This window comes from Cimex lectularius, unplaced genomic scaffold (assembly GCF_000648675.2).
Source record: "Cimex lectularius strain Harlan isolate CLEC.00 unplaced genomic scaffold, Clec_2.1 scaffold156, whole genome shotgun sequence".
In the NCBI taxonomy this organism is placed as follows: Eukaryota; Metazoa; Arthropoda; class Insecta; order Hemiptera; family Cimicidae; genus Cimex; species Cimex lectularius.
In genome coordinates this window covers 692,759-709,153 of record NW_019392760.1, presented here as the reverse complement: position 1 = coordinate 709,153, position 16,395 = coordinate 692,759, and the positions used below count along the sequence as shown (strand labels likewise).

General features: G+C 34.6%; 1 protein-coding gene across 4 annotated transcripts in view; it reads right to left on the bottom strand.

Moving 5' to 3' along the window:
- Positions 1 to 376: 376 nt before the first annotated feature.
- LOC106669785 (TM2 domain-containing protein CG11103) overlaps positions 377 to 16,395 on the bottom strand; it is a 43,635-nt gene continuing 27,616 nt past the window's right edge. For 2 of the 4 annotated variants that reach the window (XR_002910372.1, XR_001340991.2), the window contains exons 4-6: positions 6,286 to 6,401; positions 5,891 to 6,214; positions 377 to 539 (exon numbers count right to left, since the gene is read on the bottom strand). Coding sequence is in view for 1 of the 4 variants with exons in the window: in XM_014399487.2 (XP_014254973.1) it covers positions 6,001 to 6,214; positions 6,286 to 6,401 (330 nt within the window). In the remaining 3 variants the exon portion in view is untranslated. Of the gene's footprint in view, positions 540 to 5,817; positions 6,215 to 6,285; positions 6,402 to 16,395 lie in introns of those variants that run through there. The other 2 variants (XR_001340986.2, XM_014399487.2) reach the window with 2 other exon arrangements.

The following is a 16,395-nucleotide window of genomic DNA, read 5'->3' as shown; positions in this document are numbered from 1 at the left end:
AAAGTTTTGCTGTTATTCTTGACTCTTACTACATCAAAAGGTAATTTATATGCACATATTAACTACATACAATAGAGAGAATAGCGGTGGCCGAGTGGTTAGGGCGACTCGTATTTGCCACGCTAGCGGTTCTAGGTTCGAATCCCGGTATAATACATGGCTTTTTAATTTATAATAATATATAAAAGGTATTGTAAAGTGGCTCTGGCCTCTTTCATGACACCTCGCGACTACGATGTTTTATGATAGGGATTTACTTTAATTACAAATCCTTTTTATTTCTTTGAGATTTTATCTTTATTTCTGGGGCTGAACACAATAATCCAAAGAAAGTGCATTTTAAAATTTATTTATATGTATTTATGAATAATATATTTGTTGCAATATGAGGATTTTTTTTCTCTTCGTACTACTGTGGTTGTTCAAACTGTAAACTTGACATTTCAGTCCGCTTGGATTAGCCTTAGTTTTTTATTTTTTAAACCTCGACAACTCGTCTCCCGTTAATTCTAATTCTCGTCAGACGTTTATAGGTGAACCTGAAATCCATGAGAAATTAGTAATAAATATTTGTATTTTTTGTAATAATTATTTGACTTAATTTTAACAATAGTTTTGTTCGACATTCTATGCCACCAAGGTGGACACCTGAAATTGTATAATGGCTAAAGTCGGATAATTTTTATTTGTAAACCTTCTTTTGGCCGAAGTGTTTACTAAATTTGTTTCTCGGCTTTCGTTCGCTGAGACGAAGATACAGAAAAACCGAAAAAATAGAAAAATCCAACAATGGAAAAACGGAAATAATTTCTAAAAAAAGCCTGGGGCCTGCCGAAGCGTTCGTATGCAAACAAAAGATTATCATATAAATACATACTTGTTTCAATGTTTTTTTTTTTCGAAACGTTAGGAAGTGGCCCTGAAAGTAAAACTGATTAGATAGATCCAAAAATACGCCTGGAGAGAGGGGAATTATTAAAAATAGGACATAACGCAGATAATGCCTGCGACGATACCGTTCGTAATGTTTTTTAAACCGAACAAATTTGTTTTGTTTCTTTTCGCACTTTTTTCTTACACACCCTCGAAATAATTACACCTGAACAGGGTTTATTAAATATTTACAAATTTGCCTATTCTTGCCAAAACCCACCAAGTCTGAAAGAAAGATCAGTCTCAAAATATTAGAAATTCTCTATTTACACGTCAAATTATTAAATTTAAAATAATACAATAATTAATAATTTCTACGACTTTGCAGGTAGGAGATAATAAAGGCATGATTTTTCTCCCATGGTTCACAAAAATCCAAAAACGAGTATTTAAAAAAGCTTTAATTTTTGAAAAAAAAAGCTAATGCTTACAACGTGCATAAGAGTTCTTTCATATGTGGATACACAGTTCATACTAATGTGGATCAAATTATAATAAGTTTAAGAAAATGATAATGTAAAGAGAGAGAAAGAGAAAAAGGGATAGATAGATAGATAGATAGATGAGAGAGAGAGAGAGAGAGAGAGAGAGAGAGAGAGAGAGAAAGAGAGAGAGAGAGAAAGAGAGGAGATACAGGAGATAGAAATATAGAGAGTAATAGCAGTGGTAGAACAAGAAAATTAATAGAGAAGCAAAAGAAACAGAGAAGTAGATGAACAAAAAGCTAACTATATACAAGCAGAACACGACAGCAAGAAATGTATAACAGTGTCATAGAGCAAGATAAGAAAAATAGAAAAAGGTAAAGAAGATTTATAAGAGGGTGTGTGTGAAAACGCGGCAAGGGTGAAAGATATACAATAAGAGCTGAAAAATGAAAATTTGCGTTTAATACTAGTGGTCTGGGTTCATGAAGCATGATCTGGTTCCTTCATCTTCCAAATTTAAATTGTTTAATGCGGTTTGCTGTTCCATTCTCACGTACGGATGTCAAGTTTGGGGTTTTCAACCTTATGATCAGTTGGAAAAGTCGTTAAGGTATCAAGCAGCTGTTTGCTTTGCCCTCTTGTACTCCAAATTACATGCTACAAAATATTTAGAAACCCCTGTTGATCCCTTATTTCTGCACACGTTAAAGCTCCATTTACAAAACCCTAAAACTACCTGATCACCGTTACACGAATATTAAATTAGGAGATAATAAACAAAAATATTTTCTGGTATGAAAACTGGAGTTCCTAGTCAGAGATACCATCCTTCTTTCCGATTCTCTCGGGACAAATGAATTCTCTGAATGGATGGCAAAATTACAGTGTGTTCTTTCCAATGTAAGGTCTGGTGATAGCATGAGGTTTTGTACAGCGGCGCTGGCAACAGAGGGTTTTGTACAAGAAGCTCGACCTAAATCTCGATCTGTTCTGCTTGATGAATGAGAGATGGAAGAACACTAAAAGTGAGGGATCTCCGCTGGCTCTGTAAACTCCGTGGTGAACTTTTGTTCCTTAACTCTACCCCGTTGATAGGCTGCCAGATGGATAAAGAAATGTGCTCTCTGTGCAATACAAGGGAAAAGGAAACCATCGTGCACTTTTTGGCTAAATGTACCACTCTGTCCGAGATGCCTGCTTCATATTTAGGTAGTCCTGTGCTCTCGGAAGAAAGCCTAGTCAAATTTTAAATGACCTAAGCCTGCACCTAATAATTCGCTCGTCACGCCTGGTTTTACCTCTGGGAACTGGCGCAAGAGTTCAATTTTTTTTCTTTTAACGAGGGTATTTCAACTACGAGGTTATTTGAACCATCGGTGTGCCGGTATTTTTGAAAAAAAAGCCCATTTGTAAGTATGTCGGCTTCGAATGCAGGGCCGCTGGATTCGAACAGGGTCCTTTACCTTTCAGTGTTGAGCGTCATGTCAACGCCTAAACCACCGGCCACCGATGCCCCTTTTTGATTTATTAGACATTTTTACTTAATTAATGGTATATAAATCTATCTTGTTCTGTATTCATCAGATTATTTTATTTGTTTTTCTTTCTGATTATAGTATAAAACGCAGAGAATATTATTATATTTTATTGGTATTTCGACTCCAAGCAGACGGATATTCCATTGCTATAATACTTATGTTTTGTTATTTATATTAATTGTATTATTATTATTAAGAGCTGAAAAATGGTTAGCTCAGTGGTGGGTACGTGTGTGAATGGGCTGACTGATGAATGAATAACTTTACAATTAAGTGAATGTGTTATATCCTAAAGGCAGTTACAGAAACAGTGAGTGTTGATGATTGATTGAGTGATCCAATGATCGAATGAGTTCGCAATCTATCAAGACAGATTAAGAATTTTGAAAAGAATGAACGATGGAATGATTGGGATTGCTTGATTCCGTGAGTGAATTTAAAGTACGATAGACAGATATGATATATAAAAAGGTACGTGTGAGAATGATGGATTGATCCAGCGAGGGAATCAGTTCGATATACGATAAGAAGATACATATAGATATATGGATATTTGATTATTTATTTATTTGTTTATGTTGTTTATAAAAATAAAATTTATAATCTACCCTTTGCCGACCCCCCTCGCGTTCAGGCTTTATGCAACTGTACTACCATGAAGTTGAAGTCAATTAGCATTTTCAAGCTTCGTTGAGTCATCTCGTTGTACTTCTCCACAAGTACAACATAGTCGAATGATGGAGAAAACATTTCGATGTTGTTTTTCTTTATTTTATACTGTTCACTCTCATATCGTTTATGTGATGCAGTAACTATGAGCATTTTGTATAAAATAATTAAAAGTTATAAAACAGCTTTTTTATTAAATAAATTTAAATTATAACACGTTTCATCATGTATCATAAACTATAATATATGCAGCAGGTTTGATTAAAAAATTCATATGATACGTGGTGGATTTATAGTCCACTGACCGACTCCTCAATTAGAATAAATTCATTTTTTAAGCTGAATGTTTGGTTATTTATTTTTACTAATTAAGTATGAAAAGATATATATTTTATGTATCTTTATTATTAATTTTTTTAAATTTATTAATTTTTTACTTGAAATTTTAAATTAATAATTTGAGAAGATTCCATGTTTAATCAGACACGGGACAAACTATGAACGAAACTGTTTCCTCAGATTTACCGTAATAATAATAATAATAATAGAGATATTGTGCTTGTTAGAATGTAAAATATATATATACACACACACCCTTATAAAGTTTCCATATTTGTTGTAAAAACTCGGCCCATTTTGATCCATCATCTTCAGTAGATTTTTCTTAATGATTGTGCTCCTTTGACGAAGTCATGTCGGGCTTCCAATGTGCATTTTCCATTTCTATTAAATTTTTCCCTCACCGATCACTCCACTGGAGCAAGGATTTTTTCTTATTAAACTCGTTTTCTTAGGTTTTCTCTTGATTTTGTATAGGTTTCCTTCTGGAGCTAATTGCTCCATAGCCCCTTTGTGCTGTGTTTGTGTAGGAGGGTTCTTTTCAGGTTGATCGGCATGTTTTTCCTCTTAACTTCTTTTATAATGGGATTTTCCTGTTACCTTTTTTACCTTATTGATTTTAGGTTTATCGTACTGTGGATTGCGAATTTTCCTGTTTGTTGTGCTCTTTCTCAATCTAACGATTTTTTTATATTTTTTGACATATTTAAAAATTGCATTTTCTGTTGGTTTTCCTATTCGTTTACTCCAATTTCACTGTTCGCAAGTTTCAAAAAAATTATAGTACGTTTTAATTTAATAAAAAAATATTAAAAAAAGGTTATTGGTGTTATTACATAAATCCTTAATTTCTGAAAACAGTTTTATTTTTTATCTAAATTTTATTCTCGAGAGATTGTACAGTTAGTGTTATAAGCAGGGTGAGGTAACACGCTGATACTTTTCCTCTCAGAGAAATTTGCCTGTGGCGTTTGTGATCGATATGCCTTGTACCAGCATTGGTTTTATTCCAATTCGCCAAAGTGGGGTATTCTTGCTTTAATTTTACATCAGGGATATAAGCAGGGTGAGGCAAGACGCTGAGCTCCTCACTTTGAATTTTGTCTGAGTCAAACGCGAACATTAAAGAATGGCAGTAGCACTGCTTTAATTATGACTAGACAAAACAAAACGAAAGCAATGTTGCGACGTCAAGGATACAAACAGGGTGAGACAAGACGTTGATGCTTCCCACTCCTTTTATATTTTATCACCGTCAAACGCCAACGATTGTTTATTTTGTAAACTTCATATAAACTGCACTATTGTGTAAAACGTTAGAGGCTCAACCATCAAAAAAGCATCTTCATTATGAAAAGCACAAAGCGTTTTCTTTTTCCGATAGGACCTTGGCAAACCTTCTCCGTCTATCTTTAGTATTTTTGAGCAAATCTGTCCATCCACATATAAGATGGATATGCTCCGTCTGCTTTGGCCTCTAACAAATCATGAGGTATTTGATTTCGCCAACAAGCTTTCTTATGAGACTGATGGTGTATAAGCTACAATTGGTAGCATGAATCCTGGCTTATAGCCTTGAATAATTCTACGACAAGTGAAGACCTGATCGAGGATCATGATCTTCATAAATTTGGTAATATTTTCAGTAACCAGCTTTGAATTAGATGAATCATACGTAGAAATCTTACAGATCAATAAAAAAAAAACAGTTCGTTTAAGCACAGGATTCGAAGAAACAGGTCTGGTAAATTTTAAAATTCCATCCAGCTATTGAATATTTCATACATTTACATAAATACATTATTCATCAATCGTTCCGAAAACATGCAAGAAATTCACATTTGGTGAATCGAATTGTTCTTTGGGTACGATGGCTCAGCGACAGAATGAGAAGAAATCAAAACCCACTATTATTTTTTTTACGAAAGGCAAATTTATTGTACATCATAAATGTATATATATTACGTATTATACAATACTTACATAGATATTCAATATCAATCTGGCCGAACTATTTCCAGATACCTAACTCTCCTTTGCCAATTGGAGAAATGTCTTGGGTAATCTTGGCTTTTGTTTTTTAACTTTTTTCCTTAGGCGTACGCGTTCCAGTTGCTTCCGTCTTCCGGCAGCAGCCCGTTTGTAACGAGCAGGATGATGTCGACGACCCACCAGATGCCGACGCCACCCAGTGTGAGCAGCTTGCCGACGGCAGTGCCAGTCTGCCCAAGGCAAAACCTGTCCATGCCGAGGAAACCGAGGAGTATGCTGTACATCAGCGTCGTCACGAAGTAATGCCCTCCATATCTAAAACAAACAATAACAGACGAACAACAGACAACTCAGTAATTCAGTGGAGTAACAACTTAAGTGCTTACTTAATACAAGGGAAGCCGTCTTTATAAAAAGTCCTAGGCCCATGGCATTCTATATTGGGAAGAACAATGCACTGCACTTTTGCACGTTCAACATCTTCATATCTGTAATTGCCGAACTGAAAAACAAGAAAAGCAGTAGAAATATTTATTCGAGTCAATTCAGAAAAGGCCAAATGCCAACGGCATTAGCCACTATAAGATAAATTCGCTTAGAAAAGCCAACGGCAAACAACAGATACTAAAGCCGACAGACCCAGTCCAGTATAGGATTCCTCTACTCTTACTATTCTTACTATAAGGAAAGAGTTGTTTCCGTTGAATAAAACTGTCCCTTCGTAAATGAAATGGAGCTAAGCCTATTTCAAGAGATTTGAAAGAAAGTAGTAAATATAAATTTCAAATAAATTCTCCTTCTGTCTGCTCGTTGATAGTGTGCCACAGACAGTGCTCGGGTCCTATCAGCGGTATAGCACAACCCCTCTTCTTGCAAGGGCCTCGGCGGCTTTCATGCTCCCGCATAACCGAGAGACGCTATCTTTGAAGCACCGAACCGGTGGTGAATATGCGTTATAAACCACGTGCACCTAAACTCTGTAAGTTAGACCCCATCAAGGCCTATATCCTGGAACTTTCTCATTGCCTTCTATTCCATACTACATGACTTGGGACTCAGCAGAGGCTACAAGTAGCAGTAAAGAGTGAACTTCATTCCTCTGCAATGTGAGTAAGTCAGCGAATTTGAACAAATATTTATTTCAACAAGGTTAACTGAAAATAGTTTGTAATTGGTGCTGTTTATATCAATCATGACATTTTGATTGCGAAGGTGATTTTAGTGACAATCTTCTCTATTGGTTTCACATCTGGAAAATAGGTTCCAAATAGAGAAAATTTTTCTAATAATTTTTAAATTCTCAGTTACCTCAAGAGTTCCTCTGGGATCTCACTTAGGGCCCTTTTGTTTTTTGTTTTTATAAACAACATTTACACTGTGCTTAATGATAACGTTTTTCGCATCTTTCTTGATGTTCTGATGTTTTATGCCTGTTTTTTTTCTTATTCAGTCACTTAATTCTCCAAAATAATTTAAATTCTCACTATTCCACATCGAAAACTGAATAAAGCTATCAGTAGTGAGTAAACATGAAGTCCGAACCTTAAAAGGTGAGAATAACAGTTTTGCTATTGGTGTAGATGTAACTTGGCCTACATTTTTAGATCAGAATATCAACTCAACAAATCTTGTCAATGGAAAAGATATAAACTGAAGATTTTTTACGAGGGCTGTGCTACTTCACCTAATTAATTACCTAATTACTATAATTGCGTTGCAGCAAGAATTTTTGCATTGGTCGCCGTACAACTGTCACCTCAAAGGGTCACAGTTGCTGCTCTCGGCCTGGACCTTCGACCACCATATGGACTGGAAAGTCGAAAACCATTTTACACAGGTTTGATATTATTGGATACATAGTCCTTCAATTAATCCAACAAGTGTTGTACATTTGCCAAATATAGAACCCAAATCATGGCAACATTATATAAAACAGGGTTTGATTGATTGAAGAACCACACACCCAATAATCACATAGCAGATTATAGTACAAGTTGGCCGATAACAAAATAACTACGTGAAGCCAAGAGAAAACTTGGCCCTGTATAATACAGTGTTGGATTAATTTGAAGGGCCACGTACATAATAATCTCAAACCAGAGAGTCCAACCCAAGTTGGTCGATAAAGAATAACCCCTAAAAACATTTTCAATAGATATTCAACCTAATCCACGAGGAAGCAAAACCTGCAGCAATTGGTCCACAATTTCCGTCGTCCAAAATATTGGATTGAAATAGCACATTCCGAACGATTTAATGATCTAGCGATTGGAAAAAAACTGTCTTTTGAGAACTTTCCGATCGTTAACACAATGTTTTGTACAACGGACGTCCTGTCTCACCACCTCGTTAGTGGGGCGGCAAAAATTTCTGCATTGGCCTAAATTACATCCTTCACCATATTCATCGTACCTTCTGGACCATTGAAAAAATCTTGTCAGTGGAGGAAGTGCAGACATTCTTTCTTAAACTTATGTATTGATAACAAGATGTTTTTCTAAAGGAATGCTATCTCCAGATTCGTCAAAATTTGTTGGTAGAGTGGCACAAATCGCTACACTCGGTCTAGGCAAGCAGTAAAAATGGCATGTAAGGAAATTTTCTTTATATAAAAAGTTTTATGTAAGGTGTCATCATCCACCATATTCGAAGAACGAAGTATAGAGATTCAGGAATGCGGGGTAGAAAAAATTGCCTCTCTCTGTACTTACTTCGTCTAACAAATCGGACAGAATAGCTTTCTACAGCTTTTAAAATGTTCTTTTCAAGAAGTACAACCGTTCTTGATCTTATCGATCTAATACCGAAAACCATTTTCGAAGGATATACTTCATTCACCTGCCATGGTTTGTTCTCCTTCGATTAGTCTTCCAGAACATTCGAGATATTTGCTGTCCGGATAACAGCCAATCAGAATATTGATATACTCGACAAGGAGAACTGCAGATCTGGGCAGACATTGCACTAGGATTAGGAAAGAGTGAGTATAGGAATTTTCCAGTCTCTGCGTTCACTGCTGTCGGTTTCTTAAAAATGATGGATCGATAACGGAATGTAGAAACAAGGGATCCACCAGATTCGTCATAATCGGTGGGTAGAATATTTGCCTAGACTTGCTACCTCCTTCACCATATTCTTCGTACAACTGTCACTTTGTAGATTATTGAAAAAAAATCTCAATGGAAGAAGTTCAAACTGTCTTAAACTTTATGATCAATAACAAGATTACTTCCAAGGGATTTACTACCTCGCCCACCAGATTCGTCATTATTCGTTGGTGGAGCGGCAAATTTTTCATCCTGATGTGTTCATTCTGTCTAGTGAAAAATAGTATTTCAATAAATTTTATAATGTACATTATCCATATTCGCCATAATTCGTTAGTGGGGCGGCAAATATTGATACACATGGTCTGGAGCTCCACCATACCACATCCACCCTTCAGACAATTTTTAATTTAAAAAATATATAATTATTTTAACGTTGTAAAGCGAGCTTCTTATTCTTATTACAAATTGGTATCAGCCAAACACTAACGAAACACACGGAATTCGTGCTCTAGACATGAATAAAACGTTTGACAATAAAGGAACTACGTGATTCAATTATGATTTTATAGCGTGTGTGAGTAACCTGAGGGCAAGTTCACAGAGTTCAAAAGGTCTGCCAAGTCATCAAAATGTTCTAGCTCTATTTATGGTTCTATTCAGAATAGTATAGTCGAGAATACTAATGAAAATTCATTTTAGTTTATGTGTAATAAACGCTTATTAGAGAAATATTTTAAAGTTTAGAAAAAAAAGTTACACTTTCTTAGAGACAAATGAGATTTGGAAATTTTTAATGAAAAAAAACATTTGTCATTTTTCTAACAAAATTCCTTAATGCGTTCTCGCCAATTCTGACGCGTGACGAGATCGGGCGGACCAAAACTAATGGGAGAACGTTGTTCATCGGTTAATTCCCCTTTTCCTCCTTTAATTACCATATCACCTTCAAAATAGGCACAAGCTTTCACCAATCCATGCGTATACAGAATAATAAACGAATCTCACGAATTAATCAGGAAAAAGGTTTAAACAAATTAGTTTGTAGAGTTTGTCAACATTATCATCACGCCTGGTCACCCAAGCTTTACTTTAACCCTTTACTCCATGCGTGTACAAATAACAACACGGATTGGTCAATATTGACAAACTTGCATTCAAAGTTCATCAACTAAAAGTACAACTCGCTATGGTACAGGTAAGACAAATCATGTCTATTTTTATATATAGAAATGTAAAAATACATAATAAGTACACAACAAAAATATAAAGGAAATTTATTTTGTAATTTTTGCTTGCGCAAGTTTCTCTATTTCTACAAAGGACGGGGTATTTTTACGTTTCATTTCATTTAAATAACAAATAAAAATTAATTTCATTCTGTTTTCTTCTGTTTATTTATTACCAATGGTGATTGGCTAAACACAAAAATAAGAATTTGATATATAGCATTTGTTTTTGAGTTTAGCAATTACAGCTTTGTCGTTATCGGATAAAAATTAAGATTTTTTTTTTAAATAATAAAGCTTTAATATCTGAAAAATATACCGTAGTCACTTTGTTGTTGACTGTGGCATTAAAAAGGTCAACAATGTGGGGGTAAAGTCTTCCGGGCGTCCTCGAGCTTTAGCGAGACGCCAATGATTCGACTTGCTTATTCAAAATAATCTGCTGGTTGTAAAGAACAAAACAATGTCACCAGACAACATTAAACACCAGACGAGTAAGAAAACGCGTGACATTTGCTCATGATTACATTAAAACAAAATTCTAAAATAAAAATGTCGCGTCGTTAAATGGAAATAGGTTCTATTACAAACTGACTCCTTATTGGTTTCCAAAGACATGTCGGCCTTTTTGATAGCTATATCGGTTCAAAAGAGTTTTTAATGCCGATTAGAAGTATAGTTTGAAACCAAATTAACAGGAAATCAAGGCATAAAGTAAATCTTTAATAAACAGGACTATTCGTTAAATATTAGTTGGTTAAAAGCACTTGTACAACAGCCAGAATTAATGAACGTTTAAGTTCTGAATACTCCTCGCCAGGTTAAACCTTCGGGTAAGTGGTAGTATAAAGAGTTCTGATTTTCTTTATAATCTATTTCGTGGCTTTAGTGTTGAAGATTGTGAAGAAGTGTTCCTCCATCTCCACAGTGACTTCAGACAGGTGATGGTTCTTCGGATGGCAATGCCCAGTAGTCCACAGTTGTTCTACTGAGAGTCGTAAGCCAGTTTAGGTTTAGAAAGGCTCCTGTTGTATGTGTACTTATGTGTCTTGGGTGTCTTCTGATCATATATTTGTTTCAAATCGGGTCATCTAAATCTTCCAAAAAATAAACAATCTAATTTTGACAACTTTGGTTACAGTTATAAAAACTGCAACATGATGAACTTGATAATAAAAGTTACAAAAGCAGAAACAACCTTGAAAGTAGATGACCTGTTTACTCGTACACATGACACAGGACTTAACTGCATCTGGGAAAAAGAGAAAAACTGCGACTGTATGGTTTCAGAAAGAGAACAGTTCAGGGGCTATCATCCATCCAAAGATAAACAACACTGAGCGTACTGATTGAAAGAGTAACAATGAGTCCAATTTAGTTTATCTCGTGGTCAGGTAGTTGGAAATAACTGATCTTGTCAAAATTCTAAAATCTGTTCCTATATCCTACAGTGATTCGATGTTTTGACCATTCGTTGTACAATTTACGGGTAGGTCCAAATCATGGAAACATTCCTCGTCTAGAACGTTCATCTTCTGCCCTGGTATCCTTGATGTCTTTCTTTTATGTAAGTGAGTGAGTGTGACTGTGTGTTGTTATCGATATATCCTTGTACCTAAAGTTAGGAATCAGGCACTTTTCGTCAAGGATTGAAGGTTCTTAGTGCTATATTCCACTATTTCCCTTTTATTCTGCATTAAATTCAGTCCATGAAACGCTGATATATTTAAGACATGTCTTTATCAGTATATTTGATGACGTTTTCTGACAAAAGAAAATTTATAGTATGCAATTCCGCTTGTAAGCTTATCATATATCACAGTGGAGAATATTTCTCAACTTTGGAAGCACTTCAGTATACATGATAATTTAATATCAACAAGGCACGGTTAGCGGTTTTAGCCCTCAGCATGATTCAAAATTGACTTCTAAAATTCTATACTGTGAGTACGAAGCATTTATAAATAAATACTCTTGTGAACTATGAGAAACAGCAGATCCAAGTCACTCAGATGTCTAACCATTGAGAGCACCATGGTTTTTACACGAAAAAATACTCTGCATACGTAAAAAAAGGTCCACAGGGCCCAAAACTAGTATGGCCACACCAATCATTGCGCAAAGACCTGCTCAACCACCTCCTCCTCAAGACTAGACCACCGGCAATTAAAGAGAAAACTACTACGACTAGGTCATTCCTATCCTCTATTTCAACTTTTGAATGTAAACCTGTTTTTACATTTAGTTTTTCTAGCCGTTTCAATTCGGTTCCCAAACAATTTTGAATAAAATTCATTGCAACAGTTTTAAGTTGAAAACAAGTTCAATTGTCAGCTTGTGTTGAATATTCCGAATTGTTGGAGTCGACCAGATGTGTTTGATTTCTGACTGCTGTCAAGTGTTTATCTACTTGTGGACAACAATAGCAACTTTGCATTTTCGCGTTTGTATTAAAACTGATAAGGCAATGCCGTTTATTAGATTTTCATTCGGAGCAAAGTTAATCTTTATGAACCGACGAAATAAAAAACAAGGGACGGTTGGGCAATTGGGCAAACAGTAGGATGATGAAGCTGGATATATAGTACATTGTCGAGTAAGAAAAGAATATAAACAAGCAGGATAAAATAATGCGCAAAAAATCGGCTAAGCCCTCAAATTTTTGAGGCCAATAAACTTTTGGAACAGACGAACATAACATTTACGGTAATTTGTTGGTCAGGCGGCATAAATGCTGCACTTTGATAGGCACGTACTACTTAATCCACAATAATCGTCATAATTTTTTGTTGGAGCGGCATAAATATTGCACATTGATAGACACATGGATATGCTGGATATATGGATACTACTTGATCCACAATATTCACCATAATTTGTTGATGATGTGACAAAAAGTATTTTTGGCACTGATTACCTAATCCACAATAATAGGCATAATTTGTTGGTGAGGTGGCAAAAGTGTTGCAATTTGACAGGCACGTTCTACATAATCCATAATAATCATCATAATTTGTTAGTGAGGTGTCAAAAATCGATGTACTTAAGCTGGCAAAAAATTTTGGCCTTTGACAGGCTCGTACAACTTAATGAGCCAATTTCATCATAATTTTTTTGTTTTTCCGAATTAAAATTTTGCACTTTGACAGGTTCGTACTACTTAATCCACAAAATCCACCTTAATTTGTTGATGAGGCAGCAAAAAAACTGCATTTTGACAGGAACATACTACTTAATTCAATAATCATCATAATTTGTTGGTGAGATGGCAAGAAATCGTACTTAAGCTGGCAGTCACTACCTAATCACCAATATTCACCATAATTTGTTGGTGGGGCGGCAAAAAAGTTGCATTTGTCATAACATACTACTTAACCCACAATAATCACCATAATTTGTTGATTAGGCGGCAAGAATTATTATACTTAAACTTGCGATACCTAATCCATTCGCCAGTTTTCAACAATAATTTTTTTTGACAATGAAAAAAATTGATTTATTAAATTAAAGTGACGATTGAGTTTTTTTAAATAGAAAAATTGACAATGTGTTACGGATTAATTGGTAGCCAAGTTCCAAAAATAAGAATTTACACATTTCAACAAGAAAATTTCTCTTTTTAAAAAGATAGTTCCTACTCACAGTATGTTGTTTTATCGATCCGGATTTCGAGTTTATAACACATTGTCAGGTTGTAAAACTTCAACCTGATGATGAGCTATAAGCTCGAAATCCGGATCGATGAAAACAACTTACTGTGAGTAGGAACTTGAGTAGGAACTATCTTTTTTAAAGGATTGAACACACTCACTCCACCATCATTTCTAGAAAATTTCTCGTCTAGGGCAAAAAAAAAGTGCACATGAAAAGCAAATTAATTACGTTTTTCCAAAATATTTAGTAATTTCCTGTGGAAAATCATTTTTTTATTTTGTTTATTTGTATGTTTCGGTTTAAGACCGAACCTTTCTGGTTTTTAATATACTAATATAAACAGGGAAGATGTGTTTCGCCGGACTAAACATGATAAAAACTGTTAATTTTTCAGAGCAAAATCGGGTCGAGGCCGCTTACTTTGAAACTACGCTTTATTAATTTATTTTATTTTTCAACAGTACGGAAATTTTCCTGGTTGTACTTAACACGATGGGTGAAAAATTGATGTGCCGCATTTAATTTAACCATGTCTGCAAAATTACGCATTTAAGAAAAAAACTCTGATGTCATTTTTAAATTTTTAAGCGTTTCTCTAAAAGAATTTAATGAGTCGTACTAATTTTGTTTGTTATTTTCAATACTGAATGGGCTCAATTTGAATTTAAATAAATCTTAATTATGTTAAATTTCACTTATTTTACTAAAAAATAAATAACATGCCGCATACAGCACAAAACACACAATTAATAAAATAATATTTCTGTAAATGTGTTCACTGTCAAGCAGACGAAATGTAGACCCAATTAGTAAAAACAACACCACAAAATAAAGACAATTACGTTTAAAGGCAACCATAAAAATTGGTAACCAGAAATAAACAATTCAATATTACACAAAACAATCAATAAAAAAAGCTGCTGGGGGTGTAGATTAAGTTCCATACCAAGTTTTTTGTTTTGCTTTTTTAAACTTTTGTATGTAGTTACAATCGCAATTTAACAACAAAACTATTTTTAAAAATGTTCCCTGCAGAACAACTTCCAGTACAATTAATGTATCTACATCGAGTCGACATTGTAAAACTACAACATGATAAAATGACTAAAAAAAGAACAGAGGGAATTTTTAAATGTATTAGACACATTACTAAGGATGGCACAGAACCTAACTAACTTAGAAAATTTAATTAAATAGATTTATTAATTAAAACTTGTCAAAAACCCTGTCTGTTTATTGTTATATACACAAAACTAGATAAATTTGGGTTTCATGCATTGATGTCCTTAATAGTCTACTAATGTTCAAACCGAGGTCTAGGAAGCAAGTTAAGGCTTAAGGGGTTTTCTTCAGTCAAACAGGGTGCAACTATTCACTTTGATATTTGGATGTCCTTGGAGGCATGACATATTTAGCATTTCATGTGACCACAGCAAAGATGTCCAGCACCCTCAGGTCTCAAGGAAAAGAAATGTTTATAACACAGCTAAATTGCTTTTTTGACAGCCTCACAATTGTAAGCATAGAATGGTTTAGGATCTGTTTATACGCTGAAATAGGTGGATTCAGAGAGAAGTGACTAACTGCACTAACAGCGCAAATTCATCATCAAATAACAAAGTCGAACATAGGATACAGTTTTCTTTTCTTCATTATCAAGCTTATATTGTCAGTTGAAATAAACTGTGGGGCGGTTTTAGTTCTGTGCTGATTATAGATGTTAGATGATATTATAGATTATATTCTTGTAGAATTAGATGTGTAATTCTGACTCTATCCAAAGCTTAATGACTGAAATGAATGTTGGATATAATTACATTATTGAAGGCTTTTAGTAATTATATTATATCAGACATAATGTATTTACTTTAGTATTCAAGCTAAGCATCATGTAGTAGGTCTTAGGATTAAAGATTGTGCATTCTGCCACTAGTTTACAAATTATTTTTTGACAAATGTAAGCTTGTAGAACTGTCTGACTTGTTTTGACAGACGTTTTCTAGCCAGTAAAATGTTCCCAAGTAAACAGGCATTGAAGGCAAGAATGCCATACATCACACTGAAAAATATTTCTTGGCCTTGGAGTTATTCCAGATACACAAAAGCCTATTTCCTTTTTTATTCTGATTCATCTGTATACCAAATATATTTGAGGTGCCAAATATAAAAAAGGCAATAAAAGCCCGTGCAGTTATAGACTGAAGATTAGAAAGACTAAGATAAATGTGACTCACACCAGTGAAAGTAGATGGCCACAGAGGCAGTAATGCTCTCAAGTTTATCATCCACTTGCAGGCCAAAAAGCACAACAAAATTGAACAAAACATTTCTGTTTTGTAAGCAGTTAGGATCGATTTAAGGTGCTTTTTATAAAAGAATTCATTCAAGTGGTCATCAGATAAATCTACAATTTAAGTGTACATAAACTGGTTTATTTTGTTTTATGTTCATTAAGCATCCAATGAGAATTGCATTTTTCAAAAACAATTTAGCTTTAAATGTTAAGCTGAGAAGTCAAGTTAACAGATGATTTATTATTAAAAGTAATGTTATCATTTTTCATTAT